General features: G+C 34.9%; 1 protein-coding gene across 3 annotated transcripts in view; it reads right to left on the reverse strand.

The window, feature by feature from the left end:
• RNGTT (RNA guanylyltransferase and 5'-phosphatase) overlaps positions 1 to 22,519 on the reverse strand; it is a 304,153-nt gene that overhangs the window by 101,491 nt on the left and 180,143 nt on the right. For 2 of the 3 annotated variants that reach the window (XM_087443866.1, XM_004422111.3), the window contains one exon: positions 9,822 to 9,922. In XM_087443866.1, coding sequence (XP_087299992.1) covers positions 9,822 to 9,922 — 101 coding nt within the window. Of the gene's footprint in view, positions 1 to 6,745; positions 6,814 to 9,821; positions 9,923 to 22,519 lie in introns of all 3 variants that reach the window. The other variant, XM_087443867.1, reaches the window with a different exon arrangement.

The following is a 22,519-nucleotide window of genomic DNA, read 5'->3' on the forward strand; positions in this document are numbered from 1 at the left end:
ACTTCCAGCGGCTGGGGCACAGGGCATGTCTGACTCCTCATATCCAACTCCAAATTATCAGCCTTTTAAGCTGAGGTATGAGCAAAAGCGAGGTATGGAATTTGAGGGCTTCCTGGCAAGGGAAGTGACTTGTGGCTTTCTCCTCGACAGGCTGGGAAAAGCCCCAAGAGGAAGACTGAAAATTACCAAATTGTGGGAAGAGCACACGCCACAGAAACCTATGAAAATCCTGGAGATAAAGTGAACATTGGCCCAAAGTGATGTGCCTGACCTTCCTGGGCCACTAGGGGCTAAGGCTGCAAATGTCTGAGGCCTGAGATGGAAATGTACAGGGTAAGGAAGTGGGGAGGCTTTCCTTAGCTACTCAGTGCAGGGAACTGGAAGCCTCTATATAACTGATACACTGGGATAAAGAACACACATTCTTTCTTCTTGCATGGACCACTACCATTTACAGCACTTCAACAACCACACTTCAGCCTCAACGAGCCAATAAAGAAAAACATGAACAAGGTAACCCATAAAGAAAGGAGAAAGAATCACACTGACATGAGATTTGTCAGCCTTAACACTGGAACCAAAAGACAATAAACAAGAGAGAAAACAACTGCACCTCAAGAATTCTTTACTCAGGTAAGACACAATTAACCTGTAAGGAGAAGGAGAGCTATCTGCAAGATACACAAGGATTCAGAGTAATAACCCATGTAGCCCCATCTGAGAGAAATACTCAAGAAATGACTATCCAAAGAACAAATGAATCTGAACAAGAAAGGGAAAATGAAAGAAAGGGAGAAGTGGTAGGCAATGCATCTTGCAATACATAAATGCTGTTAAATTTAAATTAGATAATGACAGACTAACTGGAAATGTACAAGCATATCTTGTTTTATTGCACTTCGAAGATACTGCATTTTTTTTATTTTATTGAGGTTATAATAGTTTATAACATTGTGAAATTTCAGTTGTACATTATTATTTGTCCATCACCACATATATGTGCCCCTTCACCCCTTATGCCTACCCCCAACCCCCTTCCCCTCTGGTGACCACTAATCTGTTCTCTTTGTCCATGTGTTTGTTTATCTTCCACAGATGAGTGAAATCATACGGTGTTTCTCTTTCTCTGTCCGGCTTATTTCACTTAATATAATACTCTCAAGGTCCATCCATTTTGTTGCAAATGGGACGGTTTTGTTTTAGATACTGAATTTTTTACAAGACCCTCCACCAGCAAAAAGATTATGACTCGCTGAAGGCTCAGGTGGTTAGCATTTTTTAGCATTAAAGTATTTTTTAATTAAGGTATGTACCTTGTTTTTTTAGACATAATGCCATCGCACGTTTAATAGACTACAGTATAGTATAAACATAACTTTTATAGCCACTGGAAAACCAAAAAATTTGTGACTCACTTTATTGCAATATTTGCTTTATTACAGTGGTCTGGAACCAAATCCACTATCTCTGAAATATGCCTGTACAAGATCCAAAATGCATATTCTTGAAATAAAAGGAACAGGCACGGTTACAAGAGAAATTCTAAAAAATAGCCTAGAAGCAAAACTATTAAGATGTTTCGGTTATATCTGTAGGGATTAGATTGGAGAGAATGTTCCATTAAATGCTCCAACAAAACCTAGGGGGAAGGGTGATGAGAATAAAAACATTGCAAAGACTTCATCTGGAGAAAGAGAGGCAGGGTAAAACCTTAGAAAGTATTCTAAGTTTCTTATGTAATGGAGGCTGGGGGCGGGTGGTGAAAAGACCATCTTGGTAGGGGAAATAGTTGGTATCTTATTTTCAAATAATAATAGAGAAATATATATCTGATTAAGAATGCAGGGAAAGGAAAGTAACCATTAATATAATGGGAAAGTAACATATAATTTCCAAGTTAACAAGGAGGAAAATGCAATTAATACCAATGTGATCAAACAGAAACAGTTTTTTTAAAAAGAAAAAAAAAGTAGGTAAAATAAATAATAAATACAAACTAAGGTAGAAAGAATGAAACCAAATACCTTAGCACACTAATTTTGACAACAGACAAAAGACCACAGATCGAATTAAATAAAACCAAATCAATTTTCAAGAACAAACTTCAAACAAAGGAATAGAATTTGTTCAACATAGGATTAGGTTTGATGTTTAAAGAGAAGGAATATACTGACTGTATACAAATCATACTTTACCACTACATTCTTAAAAAATATCTACAGGATTCAGTAAGATGTTATCAAATCAGGAAAACTCAGAGAATGCAGCTTTTGGAGTTTCTTCTAGTTTGCTCATTTAGCAATGTGGGAGAAACTGTCCAGAGTGCAAGTCATGAGAAGTGCTAGATGGAAAGGTAAGAGAAGGGCTTACGAGCTTTCTATAATTCCTGTATCTCCAGAATGAAACTCTAGAAAAGTTATCTAATTTGATCGTAAAAAAATTGTCTTTAGCCAGCCATCTTCCAGGTTCAACAACCAACATCTACCTTGCACACTGCTACATCATCAACTGATTTTATAAAAGGCCTAGTCATCAAACATGCACAGTTGCACTGCACATGTGTAACGATGACTGGTCCCTGTGTCTGTGTGATCATGTATTTCCTATGTCCCAAGCCAGAGGATCTCAGCATGAGAGTCTTAGTCATGAACTACCTCAGTGAAACAAAAAGGATAAACGGATGGGCAAAAAGATACACAGCAAATTCAAGAAAAAGTAAAGAGAAAAGGCAATATTAGCATCAGAGTAGGAAGAACTTAGGGTTAAAGGCAATAAAAAAATAAGGAAGTATATAATGACAGAAGACATGATTTTAGGGGCAGAAATATCAACTGTAAAATCTGCGCATATCAAACAACATAGCATCTAAATATAAAGGTATTAGTTACACTAAGAGAACCTGATTATAATGTCAGGCTTCAAAACACCTCTTATATGGGGCAGAACCAGTAAAGAGAGTGAAGGAATTCACTAATGTAATTTTTAAAAACCTTAATTTAACAAATACAGAGAAAATGTTACATTCCTCAAATAGTGAAATATTGCTGTCAAGATGTCCAAGAAATATCAAGAAAAGTCACTATACAATGCTTGCTAAAGACGAAGTTAAAAAAATTTTTTTAAGTAGAGATTTTACAGGCTAGATTTTCTGATTAAAATTCAATAAAAGTAGGAATAAAAACAAAAAGCAACGAAATGTGTCTGGTTGAAAAGTTAAAAATTTTTCTTCTTGAAGTTACCACCATAGGATTTTGACAATATTTAAACTTTGATGGGCCAATCACAAAGCTATGCCTTTCACAAATTAATCCTAAACTCTGGAATTTTCCAACCTCAGGCTCCAAAAAGCAACTTTTATTCCTAGCTTCACATGTTTAAGTAACAGCCTAAGTCAATCTCCATCTGTCACATAAGCATTCCTTTTTGTTAAATTCCAGTATGCCTTATATTATGATTATTTAAGTGATTTAAAACATTTCAAAACTATTTTTTAAATGGACTTCAAATCTATTTTTCCTTACTATACTCAAATTCAGCCATCCCAGATTCTTCTTACTCACTTGATAGTCTTTCCCTCTGTACTGCATCATTTTAAAGTGAAGATGCTCCCTCCTCATAAGGGAAAGAAAAATAAAAAGACCTTAAGTGATTAATGTTTGGCATAAGTGTTTGTGAATTGTTCCATAATAAGTAAAGGCCTGTTTGGTAGGAAATTACCAAAATTAATTTTATAACAGTGTTGTGATGATTTGAATTCAGAAATTCAATTTAGAAAATATTCACTGAATAATACTCCAGGGTGTGGTACATAGCAAGGCATAAATGAACAAATGCTCAACAAGGAAAGAGTTAGTGAAGAAGCACCGAAGGCAAGTTTCTCAGATATATTATACTTTTGTTGAAAGGTATCTATTGCTTCAGGTAGTATCTGACCTCCTGAAATTGTATGCAACAATTTTATGTATACATTCCTCAACTTTGTTTATGTTTTATGACACTGACATATTTGAATAATACAGACCCTCTTTATAAAAACATAGAACGTCCTACATTTGGGATTTGTTTAATGTTTCCTTATGATTCAAGTTATACAGCCACAATCAGAATACCAGGTAACTGAAACACGTATTGTCTACTTTCTCCTCACCGCTGATGTTAATTTTGATAAGCCAGTCACGGGGTTATCCAATTTCTCAACTGAATAGTTACTATTTTTCCCCTTGCAAGTTATAAGCAATCCATAGAAAGGCAATTTACAACCATAAAAATATCCTGCTTCTCACAAAAATTTCTCCCCCAGACTTAGCATCCCTTAATTATTCTCGCTTGACCAATCTTTACCATGATGGTGGCAAAATGTTTTCCAGCTCCAGGACTCGCTCCTCATTTACCAATCAACATTCTACTAAATGCAAAATCACCTCTTCTCCCCATTTATTATCAGTATGGACTCATGGATTCCTATTTTTATCAAGGTGTACAATTCATTACTGTCCTTGATTATTTTGGTACTCACACTGTCCTAGATTTGGCCAGTGGAGTCCCTTTAAATTGGCTCCTGTATCCTTTCAACATGCCTTCCCCAGCTCTTTTTTTTTTTTGAGCACTTTCTTACTTTCTGGCCTAAGAAGATGTTCTAGGGTCATCCTGCAACTTCCCTGCCCAGCCCTAGAATAAGCCATTTCTCTAAGGATGTCTGATTCTTTTTAGTGGGGAATGGGATTAGAAAGCAATATCTTGGTGCTAGATATACTCATCCTTACCGAAGTGTCTTTGCTTCTAGGTCTTGTCAGTGGACAGAACTAGGAAATGTGTGTGTGTATGTGTGTGTGTCACCCACATACACACTTATATACATATATTTATATATTCTCATATACCTGTATGTGTGTGCACACATATACCTATTCAAAAATTCTAATCCATTCCACCTCACTGCCTTCTTCCATTCTGTATTTGTGTCCTCCTTCCTTCTCAACGAGAACCCTGAATCCCAAAACCAGTACTCATCTGTTCAATTTTATAACACTTCTAAAATAGTTTTGAATTTCTACACCCATAATACTGTAAAAAACAAACCTACTAACAAAGAGTTCAACATCTGTTTACAGTTCTTTCCATCCCATACCTCAAAAGGGTCTATAGTCAAATACTGTGTTCCTAAATTACTTGTATTAGTTCTCCCACCACCACCTTCAATGTGATTCAAAGCAGGAATTTAACTTGTGTTTAATCTATTCAATATTCCCCAGAGACACCTACCAGGTATCAAGCTTCTCATAACATAAAAGCTAAATTAGAGAAATTACACTTAAGGAAAACATACATTAAACTAGAACAAATGACTCAAGCAAACAGTTCTTATTGTAAAGAATAATTTAAAATAAACAAATATAAAAATTAAACTCCAAAGAACCAAATGATGAAATGAAGGTGATACCAATTTCTCTTTAGTAAATTAACAAGTCAAAGGAAGTAATTTGACTCCAGTGACATCACAAGCAGGCATTTTAAAACCACATGCTCCTTATCTCCTATTAGTTACTCATAGGCACTTTGACTATGATGTTTATTTTCGGTAGACGGCCAGGGAAAGATTTTCTGTAGGAAGTAGGCAGGATGAAATGAGAGAGTTAACAGGAATTACTAATACCTAATAGATAGCCAGGCAGAGGAACTGAAAAATCAGCTATGGCTCCTCCCTACCTCTTCCCACCCCAGAATGGAAATAAAACATAATCAAGAATTTGATCTAGTAACCACTCAAAGGACCGAAACCCAAGGAAGCATTTGTCTTAAAAAATGTTTGGGTGATGCAGATATTTTCAAATAAGACAACCAAAGTAGTTACTATAGGCCATTTGCTAAAAGATGAAAAGTCATTGTTATACCCCAAAAAATATGACTAGCTATATGCCAAATACCTTAGTCATTAAGTATACTATGTAATAATATTGGTTATATTAGTGTTTTTATCTCTAATTTCATTTATTTAAAATAATTTTTTAATGAAATGTAAATAAAAGAGTTAAGCATTTCATTCCAAAATAGAGGTGGGGGGAGGGGGGCCAGAGAAAAAGGCTCTGCTCAGCAAAGAAAGACTTTTTTCCCCATATAGTTTATTAGCTATATTCTTGCTGACTTAATCTTTTCTTATGCAAGAACATTTTTTTCAACATTCTGAATATTTTACCACTATAATTTCTTTCTTAAAAATAATAACACTAGTTCAAGTTAGCATGAGATATAGAATTAATCATTCTATTTTTTAAATAAATCTGAGCAAAAGAAAAAAAACGTTCTAGTCAGCAGAGTAAGGCCTTTTTCATACATTGTAAATACGAGGCAAAGTAGAATCATGTAGTCCATTCTACTTATTTCATTGTGCTTGCTATTATGCTATTCATTTCTCAGCTTCAAATGCACAGACCTGAGCTGGTTAAGATCTGAGCTCACTGATAGAAGGGGTAGGCCAAGTCCCCTTGAAGAACGACCTTGCAACACTACCACAACTACATAGTATAAATTTGCTTTTGGCAAACTAGCCCACAGGCCATATCTGGCCTGATACCTGTTCTTGTAAATAAAGTTTTATTGGAACACAGCCACACTCATTGATTTATATATTGTCTACATCCACTTTTGCACTACAACGGCAGAGTTGAGTAGTTGAGACAAAGACTGTATGGCCCACAAACACTAAAATATTTACTATCAGACTTTTTATAGAAAAAAATGTGCTGACCCTTGCTTGTAAATCTTCCTCCAATTGCTCTTCAAAGGACCGGCAGCATTTGCTGGGGTGATCGTGCACTGGAGAAAAGGAATACTCAGACCAATCAGGGATTATCAGAGACTCACTTTAAACAGACACTAACTGCCAAGGACCCAAAATGCCATCACGGCCTGTCAGTTAGAGAGCTTAGAGTGATCAGGTGACAAATGAGTTTCTGGCTCAAATTTAAATCTAAGTAGAATAGTATGTCCACAGATATAACCTGTGGTTATTTTCCATTCCTGAATGTATAATTGGAAGAAAAATACTGTCATTGTACTCAAGAGTCTGCACTTTCCAGAATACAGACTATCTTCGTAATCCTTGCTTTTGACCATGACCATGATTTTTGGTTGTAGCTTTGTTAATATAAACTGACAATATTTTTAAAACAAGGTATAGCTCTCAGATGAAAATCTATATTACATGTCTATAAAGTTCAACACAATGTAAATTGCTAAGATACACCAAAGTTATTTTAGGCCATGATAAATCAATGTTAAGTTAATATACCTCAAATTTTCAGAAATGATACTAAAAGGGGTGAAAAGAGCAAAGTTTAGATTTTTATTGCTATCAACAGGACATTTAACACAATAGAGTTTTCTATTTGGATTAAATTTTAATATAACAGGAACCTACACTACAACCATTTCATTATAGCAGCTGAATGAGACTCAAAACCATACTTTGAAAGCCTAAGACTCAATTTAAAAAAAAATCATTGCAGACATTTTCAAAGATCAGTATTTATATTATACCTTTCAAGACATTCTACTCCATTCTCAACTTTGTAGAAATATTTAGAAGTGCAATCCAGAAAAGAAATTAGCCTGTCTCATGGTATTTTAATATCTTAGTCCCACTTGTCACATGCTGTGATTCTTATGATTCAGAGACATGGCTACTCTCTTTTCAAACTATTACAGGCATATCTCCCATAACACTCTCTAACATACTACATGTAACATAAGCATTAGATATAAACTCATTTATTTAGTGGAAAGTGCTATAATGTATAACATTCTTTACATGAAAAAAGCATATTACTCTGGCTAACTGAATAATACCTTCTTTATGTAATAGTTATCACATTATATTTCATATTAAATACTCTATTTTTGAAAACTGACACCCATGTTACATAAATTATGTATCTACACCAATGTAACCTGCAAATTCTTATCAGAAAATCACCTGAAATGCTGACATTTTGGTGTGTTTTTAAGATGCACTAGAATCAAAAGTAATTCAATTTGTTTTGTAAGAAGACATTTAAATAGGTGAAATTTTAAAAGAACAAAATATATTTAAAAACATACTAAAGAATAAAAGCAAAACTGGGATGCCAAACTACTAAACTAAATTACATTTTATTATATTTAATTGCAATGGACAACTGCAAGGAAAAAATTAATATTATCATTTTTGCTACTTAGAAAAATGGGCATTCTATATTTAGCCTCATGTAGCTTTTAAGTGCTGCTAAGAATTATGATCTATAAAAAGCAAAACAATGTGATTTTTCAAAACTCAATGAAATAATCAATAAAAACACACAACAGCTATACCTCTTAACTAAATACTATAAATAAAGCATTAGGCAAAATAGAAGATTTAGTAATGAAGCAATTTAACAAATTTTACTTCATCTTTGAAATCTTATTTCCAAAGAACCATATTCATCTGTGTCTTTTAATTATTCTTATAATTAGCAGTCTATAATTAATAGACTTCTAATTAATAGTCCTATAATTAATAAAATAATTATTCAATTATTTTAATAATGTCAAAATTATTCTTCCTGACAAAGTATCTGGTGTACAGATATTCTGGGATGCAATTTTATTTCTGTTATCTAATTTTGATATTATTTGATGGAATATATATATATTCCATCTAATCCTGTAGATAGTCAAAAATTTATCTATCCATCCTTAGATTAAATTAGAGCAATATAGAGCGAAATACCTAAACAACACTATTTGGGGCCCAAATAATTGTTCTGACTAAACTGTACTTTGCTATTAAGTCATAAACTCTTATTTAAGAATGTAAAATATTAAATATTCTATTTTTTGAAAACTGACACCCATATGACTTATCAAACTCCCTCTTTTACTTAGGTTCACCACATTGCACAGTATCCTTTATTTAAAAATGCAGTCTCTTAAGAGACTTAATCTTCTCGAGTATGGATTCATATTACTGATCACTTATCCTTCATTCCGTTAGCTCCAAAAAGCAAATCTGCAGTTTACCTTTAACAAGTAAAAAGGATTGCATGGCATGCACTGGTAAACTTTTAATCTCTCTGCCAGCATTATCTTATTTACTTTCTCTTTATGATCTCCTTGATTAAACATTTCTCATTTTGCTGTTATGTATTTACTTACATAAGATGCCATAAAAATTTGTGGAACAAGGTGAAACAAAACAAGGCTTTGGAAAAACAATGAAAATATTCATGCTAAAGCATCTTTTATTCTAAAATTGCAACCAATGAAGTCATAAAAGGAAGATTAATCAATAAATGAAAAAATTAACATTTAATGAACATTATGAAAAATCTTAATGAAATTCAACAATTAAAACCTTACCCTAATAAAGTATGGATAAATGTTTGCTATGCAAATACAAATATGAAGTAGTTTCCTTCAAAGAAAAAAGGCTTATTTCAAAACATTTAATTATAATAACAATGATCATATCTTACATTTATAATTCACTTGACCTGATTACTTGCAAGTAAAATATATTTTCACTTTTACAATTTAACAAAGTTCATTTTTATATTAGAAATAACTGTATTTTTACAGACTATATTAGTAAAGTTTAAAGGATGCTACAAAATGTTAGCTGTAATAGGTCAAAGGAGCAATCTGTGAAAATGAGATAGGTGTATAGGTATGTATGTAAAATATATTGTAAAACATTTCACTTTTTTTTGATAAAGTATATGCAAAATACCTGGTAAACAGTGAAGACTTATACACACAGTATTATTTCATGTCAAAACAGTGGGAGAACAAAGGTGCATACTTACCCTTCTCCTCCCATTCTTGTTATCTTTAGGCGAAAATCCACAGAATTCAGACTGGGAGGCTTCCATTTCAAAATATCATCACATCGACCAGGTTTATATTTCTAAAGTGAATTAAAATGATGATAATAGTTAATAAGAAGCTAAAAATTAAACACGATTAAATATAATATCAATTACTTCTTATTAAGCAAAATTACTCCTTTTCTGAATATAATTTTTGCTACCTTCAATCAATGAGGGAAGCTAGATATCTACCTTCTTATTGATGGCCTTTCTCCTTTTTCTGCCAAAGCATGTAGACCTTTGTTTGTGAAAGTCCAGAAAAAGAATGAAACCTATTATTTTCTCCAGTCTTTCTATGACTTAAAGGAAGTTTGATCATTTAAAAAATTTTTTGTTTTTTCTTGTTCAGCTTTACTGTGGGATAAATTTGCAACGAATAAAATTAACACATGAATTTTGACAAATGAATACAGTCAAGTAACCATCACCAAAACCATGATATATAGCATTTCAATTCCCCCAAAAAGTTTCCTCCTGACATCTGTAGTCAATTCCCTCCCACCAACTCTCTGGCCACAGTGACCTTCTTTCTATCACTATAGTTGTGTCTTTTCTAGAATTCATAAGAAATTCTTAACATAGGTTTTGGCAATTTATCTATCCTGGAGCATATGATAGCAGTTTGTTCCTTTTTATTACTGAGTAGGATTCCATTTTATATATATACTACAAATTGTTTATGCATTTATAAGTTGATGGATATCTGGGTTTTTTCCAGTTTTAGGCTATCATGAATGATGCTGCTCCGAACATTTGTGTGGACATATGTTTTCACAACTTTAGGGTAAATACCCAAGAGTAGAATGGCTGGGTCACATGGTAAATATATGTTTAACTTTATAAGAAACTGTCAAATTGTCTTCCAAAGTGACTGTAACATTTTCTATTCCCACCAGTAATACATGAGAGGTCAATTTGCTTCATCACCACCCGAGAACTAGGTATTGTCAGTCTCTATAATTCTAAATTTTTAATTCTAAAGTGTCTGATAATTTTAATTTGCATTTCTCCAATACCAAAAGATGTTGAAGATCTTTTAATTTGCTTAATTGCTATCTGTGTATCTTCCTTGGTGAAGTGTCTATTCAAAATTTACACTTGTTTTTACTGGCTTATCTCCTTATTATTGACTTATGAGAGTTGTTTATATATTCTGAATAAATAGCCTTGTTTGGATACATGTACTGCAATTATTTTCTACCAGTCTTTCTTTTGTTTTTTCATTTTCTTAATTTCTTTTGAAGAGTAAAGTTTTTTTATTTTAATGAAGTCAAAATCATCAATTTTTTTCAGCTTTATTGAGGTATGATTGAGAAATAAAAAAACTGAAGGTGTTACAAGATGATGTTTTGATATATGTATACATTGTGAAATGATTACCATAAACAAGCTAATTAACAAATCCATCATCTCACATAGTTAGATTTGTGTGTGTGTGTGTGTGTGTGGTGAGAACATTTAAGATCTACTTTCTTAGCAAACTTCAAGTATACATTATTATTAACCATAACATTATGCTTTCAGAACTTATTCATCTTGAAACTGAATGTTTTTACCCTTTGATCAATATCTCCCCTTTCCCCTACTCCCCAGCCTCTGGTAACCACCATTCCACTCTCTGTTACGACGAGTTTGATTTTTTTTTTTAAGGATTCCATATATATGTAAGATCGTGTGATATTTGTCTTTCTGCATCTGGCTTATTTTACTTAGCATAATGTACTCTAGGTTCATCCACGTTGTCACAAATGGCAGGATTTCCTTCTTTCTTAACGCTGCATAATATTCCACTGTACATGTACACCACATTTTCTTTATCCATTCATCTGTTGATGGACACAAGTTGTTTCCATATTTTGGCTAGTGGAATAATGCTGCAGTAAACATAGGAACGTAGATATCTCTTCCAGATACTGATTTCATTTCTTTTGGATATACACCCAGAAATGGGATTGTTGGATCATATGACAGTTCTATTTCCAATTTTTTGAGGAATCTCCATACCGTTTTTCTTAATAACTGTATCAATTTACATTCCCAGCAACAGTGCACAAGAGTTGTCTTTTCTCCACATCTCACCAACATTTGTTATCTTTTGACTTTTTGATAATGGCCATCCTAACTGGTGTGAGGTGCTATCTCATTGTGGGGGTTTTTTTTGTTTTTGTTTTTTTATTTTGCTGAGGAAGATTGGCCCTGAGCTAACATCTGTTGCCAATCTTCCTCTTTTTGCTTGAAGAAGATTGGCCCTGAGCTAAAATCTGTTGCCAATCTTCCTCCTTTTGCTTGAGGAAGATTATCCCTGAGCTAACATCTGTGCCAATCTTCCCCTATTTTGTATGTGGGACGCTACCACAGCATCGCTTGATGAGAGGTGTGTAGGTCTGCGCCCGGGATGCAAACCCATGAACCACGGGCCGCTGAAGCGGAGTGCGCAAACCCAACCACTCCATCACCAGGCTGGCCCCTTGCTGCAGATTTGATTTGCATTTCTTTTATGATTAGTGATGTTGAGCATCTTTTTGAAATCATCAATTTTAAAATTTTATAATTTGTACTTTTTGTGCCCTCTTTAAGGAATCTTTACCTATCCCAAGGTCACTGTAATTTTATACTATTTTTTCTTAGAGAAATTTTATAGTTTTAGCTCTTATTTTTAGGTATATGATCCATCTGAGGTAAATTTATTTATATGGTGTGAAGTAAGGGACTAAGTTCACTGTTTAGCAGATGGATATCAAATCGATCCAGCACCATTTGTTGGAAAGATTATCCTTCCTCACTCAACTGCCTTGGCATATTTGTCAAAAATCAATTGTTTATAGATATAGACATATTTCTATTCTCACTAATCTGTGGCACTGATAAATATGCCTTTCTTCTTCCTAACAGCACACTGTCTCAATTATTGAAGCTTTATAATAAGTTTTGAAACCAGGTTGTATAAGTCCTCAAACTTTGTTCTTCTTTTTCCAAACTCTCTTAGCTAATGTAGCATTTATATTTCCATATAAGTTTTTTAAGCAACTTGTCAATTTCTAAGAAAAATAATTCTACTGGGATTTTAATTAGGATTGCACTGAATCAACAGATCAATTAAGGGAGAAATAACATCTTAACGATATTGAATCTTCCAATTCACGAACACTACAAATGTCTCTATTTATTTAGGTCTTCCTAAATTTCTCTCAGCAATGTTTTGTAGTTTTCAGTACACAGGTCTTGCACAACTTTTGTTGAATTTATTCCTAATAATTTAATATTTTTGGTGTATTATCAACACAAAAAATCAGCTGTGTTTCTATATAACAGTGATGAATAATCCAAAAAAAAAAATTAAGAAAGCAATTCAATTTAAAATAGCATCTAAAAGAACAAAATACCCAGGAATAAATTTAACCAAGGAAGTAAATGATCTGTATACTGAAAACTGCAAAATGTTACTGAAAAAGTTAAAGAAGACCTAAAAATGGAAAGCCATCCCATGTTCATAGATAGAAGTGTGATACTGTGATTTATAATAAGAAATATATATTTGGTCTTTCGTCCTGGTTTCTGGCACAGAGCTCTCAAAACCCTTGCAATTTCAGTATGAGAGTGATAAAGGGCTTTTGTCATGTTAAGGAGGTGACTTTTGGAAAGCACCTAAGAATGGAGGCTGGTTGCCTGAGGAGTCAACCATGCCGACTAGAGGGTTGGAACTTTCAGTCCCACCTCCCTGACCTCCAGGGAGAGGAGAGGAGAACAGGTGGAGGTTGGCTCAATTGCCAGTGGCTAATGATTTAATTAATCATGCCTATGTAACGAAGCTTCCATAAAAACCCAAAAGGATGGGGTTCAGAGAGCTTCCACGTTGGTGAACACAGAGATTCGGGAAGAGTGGCAAGTCTGGAAAGGGCATGGAAGCTCTGCACCCTTTCCTTGCTCTATGTACCTCTTCCATCTGACTGCTCCTGAGTTACATCCTTTTATAATAAACTGGTAATCTAGTAAGCAAAATGTTTCTCCGAGTTCTGTGAGCTCTCTAGCAAATTAACTGAACCCAAGGAGTGGGTCATGGGAACCTCTGATTTATAGGACTCACAACTGGCGTCTGAAGTCCAAGGAGGGGGTCGCTGGAATATCCAATCTATAGCAGGTTGGTCAGAAGCACAAGTAATAACCTAGGCTTACAACTGGCGTCTAACATTGTGGGGCAGGGGTGGGGGTGCAGTGGCAGTCTTGTAGGCCTGGGCCCTCACCCTGTGGAATCTGATGCTATCCCTGGGTAGATAGTGTCAGAACTGAGTTGAATTGTAGGAAATCCAGCTGGTGTTGGAGAATTGTTTGTTGGTGTGGGGAAGCCCCCTCCCTCACATTGGAATTGGTCTCAGAACACCAATTTAAGAAGACTTAATATTGCTAAGATGTCAATACTACTCAAAGCAATCTACAGATTCAATGCAATGCCTATCAAAATTCCAACAGCCTTTTTTGAAATAGAAAAGCCAATCCTCAAATTCACGTGGAGTTGCAAGAGGCCCTGAAGAGCCAAAACAATCATGAAAAAAGAAAAACAAAGTTGGAGGACTCACACTTACCAATTTCAAGACTTACTACAATGCTACAGTAATCAAAACAGAGGTACTGGCATAAGAATAGACATATAGACCAATGGAATAGAATTAAGGGTACAGAAATAAACCCATATGTCAATAGCCAATTGATTTTTTAAGAGGTTGCCAAGTCCATTTAATGGAGAAAGAATACTCTCTTCAACAAAAGATGCTGGGACAGCTGGATTTCCACATGCAAAAGAATAAAGTTACATTCCTACCTCCCACCATATATAAAAACTAACTAAAAATGGACAAACAACCTTAATGTAACAGCTAAAACCACAAAATTCTTAGAAGAAAACATAGGGGTAAATTTTCCTGATCTTGGATTTGGCAATGGATTTTCAGCTATGACACCAAAAGCATGGGCAATAAAAGAAAAAAATAGATAAACTGGACTTCAAAATTAAAAAACTTTTATGCATCACAAGACATTATTAAGAAAGTGAAAAGACAACCAACAGAATGGGAGAAAATATATGCAAATCATATATCTGATAAGGGTTTAATACCAAAAATAGGTTCCTATAACTCAACAATATAAAGACAAACAAGACAGTTAAAAAATTGTCAAAGAAACTGAATAGACATTTCTATATAGAAGATATACAAATGGCCACTAAGCACATAAAAAGATGCTTACTATCATTAGCCATGAGGGAAACACAAATTAAAACCACAATGAGATACCACTTCATACCTTCTAGGGTGGTTATAATTAAAAAAAAAAAAAAAAAAAAAAGTAAGGGCCAGCCCTGTGGTGCAGCAGTTAAGTGCTCGCACTCCACTACTGGTGGCCCGGGTTTGGATCCCGGGCACGCACCAATGCACTGCTTGTCAGGCCATGCTGTGGCGGCGTCCCACATGAAGCGGAGGAAGATGGGCACGGATGTTAACTCAGGGCCAGTCTTCCTCAGCAAAAAACAGAGGTGGATTGGCATGGATGTTAGCTCAGGGCTGATCTCCCTCACAAAAAAAAAAAAAAGTAAAAAAAGTGTTAGAGAGGATGTGGAGAAAATTAGAACCCACATACATTGCTGTAAAAAATATAAAATGATGCAGCCACTATGGATAACAGTTCGGAAGTTCCTCAAAAGTTAAACATAGAATTACCATATGACTCAGCAACCCCACTCCTAGGTACACATCCAATGAAAACTGAAAACAAAGACTCAAATAGAGACTTATATGTCAATGTTCACTGAAGCATTATTCACAACAGTCAAAAGGTGGAAACAGAGCCAGCCTTGATGGCCTAGTGGTTAAAGTTTGGCACACTACGCTTCAGTGGCCTGGGTTTGGTTCCTGGGCACAGAACCACACCATTTGTCTGTCAGTAGCCATGCTTTGGTGGCGGCTCACATAGAAGAGCTAGAAGAACTTACAACTATACACAACTATGTACTGGGGCTTCACTGAGGAGAAAAAAGGAGGAAGACTGGCGATGTTAGCAATGGGCGAATCTTCCTTTGCAAAAAAAAAAAAGAAGGTGGAAACAACCTAAGTTTCCATCACCATATGAATGAATAAACAAAATGTGGTATATACATACAATGGAAAATTAGTCAGTCATATAAAAAGGAATGAAGTTCTGACACATACTACAAAATGAACGAACCTCAAAAACATTATGCTAAATGAAATAAGCCAGACACCAAAGGACAAAAATTGTATGATTTCATTATATGAGATATCCAGAATAGGCAAATTCATAGATTAGAGGTACCAAGAGATGGGAATGGGGGAAAGGAGAGTTATTGCTTAATGGTTACAGAATTTCTGTTTAGGGTGATATAAAAGTTTTGGAAATAGATAGTGGAAATGGCTGTATGACATTGTCCATGTACTTAAAGAGACTATCGGAAAAAAATGTTTTAAATGTATTCTAGGAATACAGTAAAAAGAGAAAATATTTTACTTGGGTGGCTTAAGGACTGATCATAGAGGAATGAACATTGTAAGCATTAAAGAATGGGTAATACTCACTCATGCAGACTTAAAGCATGAAGCAGATATGAGCAAAACACAGGAACAGAAAAATATATGTTGATTCAAGAGAGGGCATTATGGGAAGTGGGGCCATATTGTAAGAAAGATATTCAGGAAGGAAAAACTGCTAAGTGTTCTCATTACTAACATTTTTTTAAATATACAAGTCAAATTGCATTCTAACAGATTTTTATAAATTTGAGAAAAACTACCAAAAATCTAGTCACAGGATCACTTATTTCAAACAGAAGTCCATATAATGACACATTTAGTAGAACTTAAGTTTTGATAAGAAAGACAAGCCACTGGAGTTGATAGGAGAAACATTTTATCGGTAGCAAATTTAAGAACATAGTATATGCTATTTTCCCGCAAGTCTTGTGTTTAAACGTGACTGAGTATAAATCAAACATGTAATATTTCAGTGGAAGTTTCTGTCCATTGATTTGCCCTCAGAGATTCATTTGGGTAACATATATCCTTCAGGATGATCACTAATAAATCTCTAGAATTGCTGAATATAAATTTTTTTATAAATGCTACAACTGCAAAATTTGCCAGTTGTCAACCCACTAATGAAAAGAATCTGATAAAATTTAGTCTTTTTTATAATAAAGTATACCTGACAGAAGTGTCACAGACCTTTAGTAAGAGTGGTTCACTATGAGGGGTAAAAAAAGAGTAAGAGGAGAAAGGCGTGCCAGCATCCCATACTGACGCCCTTCACAAGCTCTGCCAAGGCAGCGTCACACTTACAGACAAACCACCATTTACTCCTGCTCCCTATTTATTTATATGATTATGAGTATGGAACCACTTAGAAACAAATACCAATCTAAGTTATTAAATTTAGGAAAGTTTAACGATTGTACAGTTTGAAAATATTTCATAATAGGTACCTAATGACAAATTCCAAAAAGAATTTTAACATATAATATTATTTGTTTAATAAATATTAAACAGCCTTCACATTCTTCTCTCTGGAAATCAAGACTCAATCTTGTCTAATGAGAAAATAGCGTGTACCAACTCTTCTGTTTTTACACAGCAATAATTCAGAAACTTAAGTCATTCCTCATCTCACTGCACACCAAACCATTTATATTAATGTGAAATACTACACTTGATATTATTGGGAATTCCAAAGCACCTTTATGAAAATTAATGAAATGCATGATAAAAAATTTTAGAAAACTGTATTTTTAAAATACTGTAGTTCTCAATTACCAAACGTAAATTCAACAATGACATAGATTCCATGAGCAAAACGTATTTAAATGCCTATCAGAATGTAAATTCTACTTCAGCAAACATCAGATCTAATTATGTGCCTACAAAACACCTAGTAAAATGCTCAATAAATACTTAATAAAAATAATAAAGTGCAAAATGTTTAAACTTATTACAAAATATTAGTCAGGTATATTTAAATTTACTTTCTAAACAGAATATTTTAGATTATGAAATGATTAAAATTAGCAATATTCATGAAAGATTATATATATCAATTCACTATCAAAAAAATCCTTTTTTCATGATCCCCAAAATAATAAGGGAAAGATACTATATAATACAGGGACTTAAGCCTTTTAAAAATAAATATTTATGAGTTATCAAACTTGAAATACAGAATCTTGCTGAACTATAAACAAGGATACAAAACATCCTTTCAAGATACGTGTTCCAATGTATAATTAGGGAGTAATGCATTTTAATTTCATTAAACTTACCAGCATGTATCTAGATTAAAATAATTATCAAAGCTATATTTAACTGATACATACAATACTTAGTTCTACAGAAATAAATCTGGTTTTACCAGGTGAGCTGTCAAATAAAAAATTAGGGATAGATTATGTCTGAAAGCAATTACCAATATAGCCTGAGCCATTCATTATCATCTTAAAGAAAAAATGTAATGAATGCAAACGTCAGGCAACAAAGTAAGATGTTTAGGAAAGTGTTTACCAGATGAGAGCAGAACCTGACTTAAAGGGAGAGGATGTCCATATGCCAAGGAGAAGTCTCTAAAACTAAAATAGAGAGAAAATGAAATGGAAGCATAAGTGACATACTTGTTGGATAAAGCAGTGGTTCTCAACTAGGGGCGATTTTGCCCCCCAGGGGATATTTGGCAATGCCTGCATTTTGGTTGTCACACTGGGGAGGGGAGAGAGCGCTACTGCCATCTAGTGGGTAGAGACCAGGGATGTTTCTAAACATCCTACAATGCACAGGACAACTGCCCACAACAAAGAATTATCCAGCCCCAAATGTCAACTGTACCAAAGTTGAGAAACTCTAATGTCAAGGAAGCTAGTAGTAATAACAGCAAAGAGGACAAGATGTTCAGTTCCTCTTTGTCTCTACTAACGACTAACTTGACGATTTTAAGCAACTGCAAAGTTTGGGCTTCATTTACCTCGCTTGTAAAAATGCAATAATAGCATTTTGCTTGCCTAAAACAGGAGACCAGAGATATCTAAAATGCTTTGCAGCCCTACGCTACTCTACGATTTCCACTAGTAAAATGTGAGCAGCTGTGTTATCATAATACGATTGCCACTAGTAAAATGTGAGCAGCTGTGTTATCATAACACGTATTCCATCCAGGCCTTACTCTGAAACCGGAGACATAATGCCTTCTTCACAAGGATCACACCCTGAAGCTAAGATCTCTGCCCTTCCCATAATATTAGCTTTTTTTCATTGTTGTTCTAGCATTTAGTTTTAAAGAAAACAGAAAATATCCTAATTAGTAAAGCTACTGGATAGAAGAGCAAACAACTCTAGACTTAGTGACTTGATTAGATCCTTTGTCCATGTTTCCCTGAGAAGCAAATAGTAAATATCTATTGTGCAAAACAAGACATATAAATATCCTGTATGGAGGAAAAGTCATTCATTCAACACTAAGGACCTACTACGTGCCTGGTAGCATACCAGCTGGAGAAGATAACAAAGACTAAGACGACAGTGAGCTCAAGCACAATGAAGCTTTTCGTCTAATTTGCAAGAGATTAAAGAGGTGTTAAAATGAACACAAACAAGAGCTGCTAAGGAAGTACAACAGAGAAACATCAAAATCAGGGGGATTGGAGTAAAGGAAGTTTTCTTAAAGAAGAAAAATGCAAGCATTGAATTTTGAAGAACAATTAAGTCAAGAGAAAGCTCTAGGCAATGGGACCAGGAATGTAGCTGAGTTGAGGGGAAGTTTGCTCAAGTTTTCTAAGACTAAGCTGGCTCACTACTCTACGCTGTTCTTGCTGATGTAGAAGGGGTAGAGCTGCTTTCAGATAAAATATGTCAAGGCAGTCACCTGACATTCCATTTCTGAAAAGTCACAAACTTGGTAGAGATAGTAGGGAGAGGTATCACGGAAAGAAGCAGGGGAAGAAAATAGAGAATTCCCAGTTTTCAAAAGCTTGCTGACACTCCTCATTTACTTATAAAGGTTTTACTGCTACTTATGGAAACTGAAGCTGTGATTTTTTTTTTTTGAGGAAGATCAGCCCTGAGCTAACAACCATGCCAATCCTCCTCTTTTTTTTTTTGCTGAGGAAGACCGGCCCTGAGCCAACATCTATTGCCAATCCTCCTCCTTTTTGTTTTTCCCCCTTTTCTCCCTAAAGCCCCAGTAGATAGCAGTACGCCACAGCTGCACATCCCTCTAGCTGCTGTATGTGGGACGCTGCCTCAGCATGGCCCAGACAAGCAGTGCATTGGTGCGCGCCCGGATCCGAACCCGGGCCACCAGTAGCGGAGCGTGCGCACTCAACTGCTGAGCCACGGGGCCGGCCCCTGAAGCTGTGATTTGAGAGTAAAATTATTAGAGAATTGATGTAGTTTCTTGGTTTATTCAGGTTGGAAAAATCACTCAAAAATATATTCAGATTACTATTTCTATTACCTTATTCACAAGTCTAAATTAATTTCTTCTTGTTACTGTTGTTTTAACATAAAATAACCTGTGGCTTACACTCTAATGAGACAATTTTTGAAAAAACTATAGTTATATAAAGACTTCTGAAACTTCAGCTTTAGTTTCTATATCGGAGCAGTTCCATAGAACTACAAGTGATTTTAAAATTTAACCAATAAGGAAACTGGGATAAAGGCAGGTTAAATGAAAATACCCAGTTAATGTCAAGGCCAGTTCACAGACCTAGGTAGGAATACTAGAAAAATGAAGGACACTGAAAGCATGCAGGAAACTCCCTCTTTTTACAGATAAACAAATTGATAACCAGAACAGTTATGACTTGTCCAAAAAATTCCCAAATCACAGTAATACAGAAATCTTTCTATTATTAACAAAATAAAATGTATCATTTGTCCAAAAGCAAATGATGACAGGTTGAAAAGGTTGAGTTAGACGATCTCATGAGATGAGATTATAAAACTGTTCCAAAGGAAACCAATTTTAAGTCAGTTGTTTTCTAATTACTCTGGGTCTAGTTTTACACAGAGTGGTGAGTAGGAGGGGAAACTGGCAAGTGGCCTGGCTACCAGGAAGAGAGAAGTCAGACAACCTAATAAACTTCTTCAGCACCTAAACCACTTAGCTGATCTCTACCACTCAGGCATCAGTGAAAGCCCACTGAACCAAGTAACCTGTCCTATCTTTCGCATAGGCCCTATCTCCTAGAGCACCTGACCCTACTCTCCAGAACCACCAAAATGCCTCCTCTACTCCATCAGTCTGAGCTCAGTCCGCACTCTTTTACCTTATGCACCGTAATGTAATTTGCTACTACGTTAAGTTTCTTCATAGAATGTAGGCCCCTTTAAGGACAGAAAACTTGCCTGTATCTATTCTTATTACTTCCAAAACTCAGCAGTGTGTATGACATATAATAGGCACCCAGTTTATTAGATGAAGAAATGAGCTAATATATTCCACAACTCAGCATTAGTTCTCACTTAATATCCAAGACTACTGTCTTCTGGTATAAAAGTCCAGTAACTTTTAAAGCTAGTAGACTCTCTCAGAGTTTCTCCTCTTCTCTGGTAGACACAAGTCTAAATAAAAGTGATCTACGGATAGGTGATCAAACTCTAGATACAAATAACATCTGCAGCCTAGCTACTTTATACATCAACCACGTTAACCTCCTTTTTGCTAATCTGTACTGCACAGTATCACTAAAATAATGTTCTATGCTCCTAGTACTGGTGTGAAGAACTGGGATGATAGCTGTGCTCTCAGTCGGAGGGCAGATAATTTAGTTAAAAAAGAAGTGGGAGTAGTTTTGCCCTCCTGTCAAAATTTCAGTTTAGCAGAACAATTCAATTTCTCTGTAGATCAGAGATTTAATAAATCTGACTTTAAACCAACTCCAATGGTCCCCAATTATCTCAGGAAACAAAGAAGTTCTCAAAAACTTTGTAACAAAATAATTTTATAATTTTATGCCACATTACTGGATATGGAAATACACACACACACACACACCCCATCCTGAAAGAGAGAAAACAAACAGCAAGAATGACAATAGACTGTGAGTAGTTCCATGAAGTGTGCAGTTCGGAGTGCTGTGATGGCATGTAATAGGGAATATAACATAATCAAAAAGATCAAGAGAAGCTTCCCAGAGGAAGTGAAATTTAAGCAGAGAGTTATATAAGGAAAAAGGATGAATTTAAGTAGAAAGAAGAGAAAGTACAACGAATCTGAGGAACTGAGACATTCAGAATGCATACATATAAAACACAGCACTTAATATTCATCCCCTGAGAACCTACTATGTTATAAGTACTAAAAATATCACTGTGAATGAGATAGATACGGTCTCTGCTTTCATGCTCCTTATAGTCTAGTTAGGGAAATAAGAATTCTTAAAATAACTAAAAATCACAATATGGTATTAAATGCTATGAGGCCAACAAGAGTATTGTGGGACCACAGGGGAGAGTCACTCACCTAGTCAGAACGGGCTTCCTCAAGGAAGCAACACCTAATTTGATATTCAAACAATGACTGGGGACAATACAGAAAAGAAAACAGTTTGAGGCAGAAGAAACAGCTGTGTAAATATATACTCATTA

The sequence above is a fragment of the Ceratotherium simum genome, chromosome 19, assembly GCF_057802395.1.
Source record: "Ceratotherium simum simum isolate JZ-2026a chromosome 19, ASM5780239v1, whole genome shotgun sequence".
Taxonomy (NCBI): Eukaryota; Metazoa; Chordata; class Mammalia; order Perissodactyla; family Rhinocerotidae; genus Ceratotherium; species Ceratotherium simum.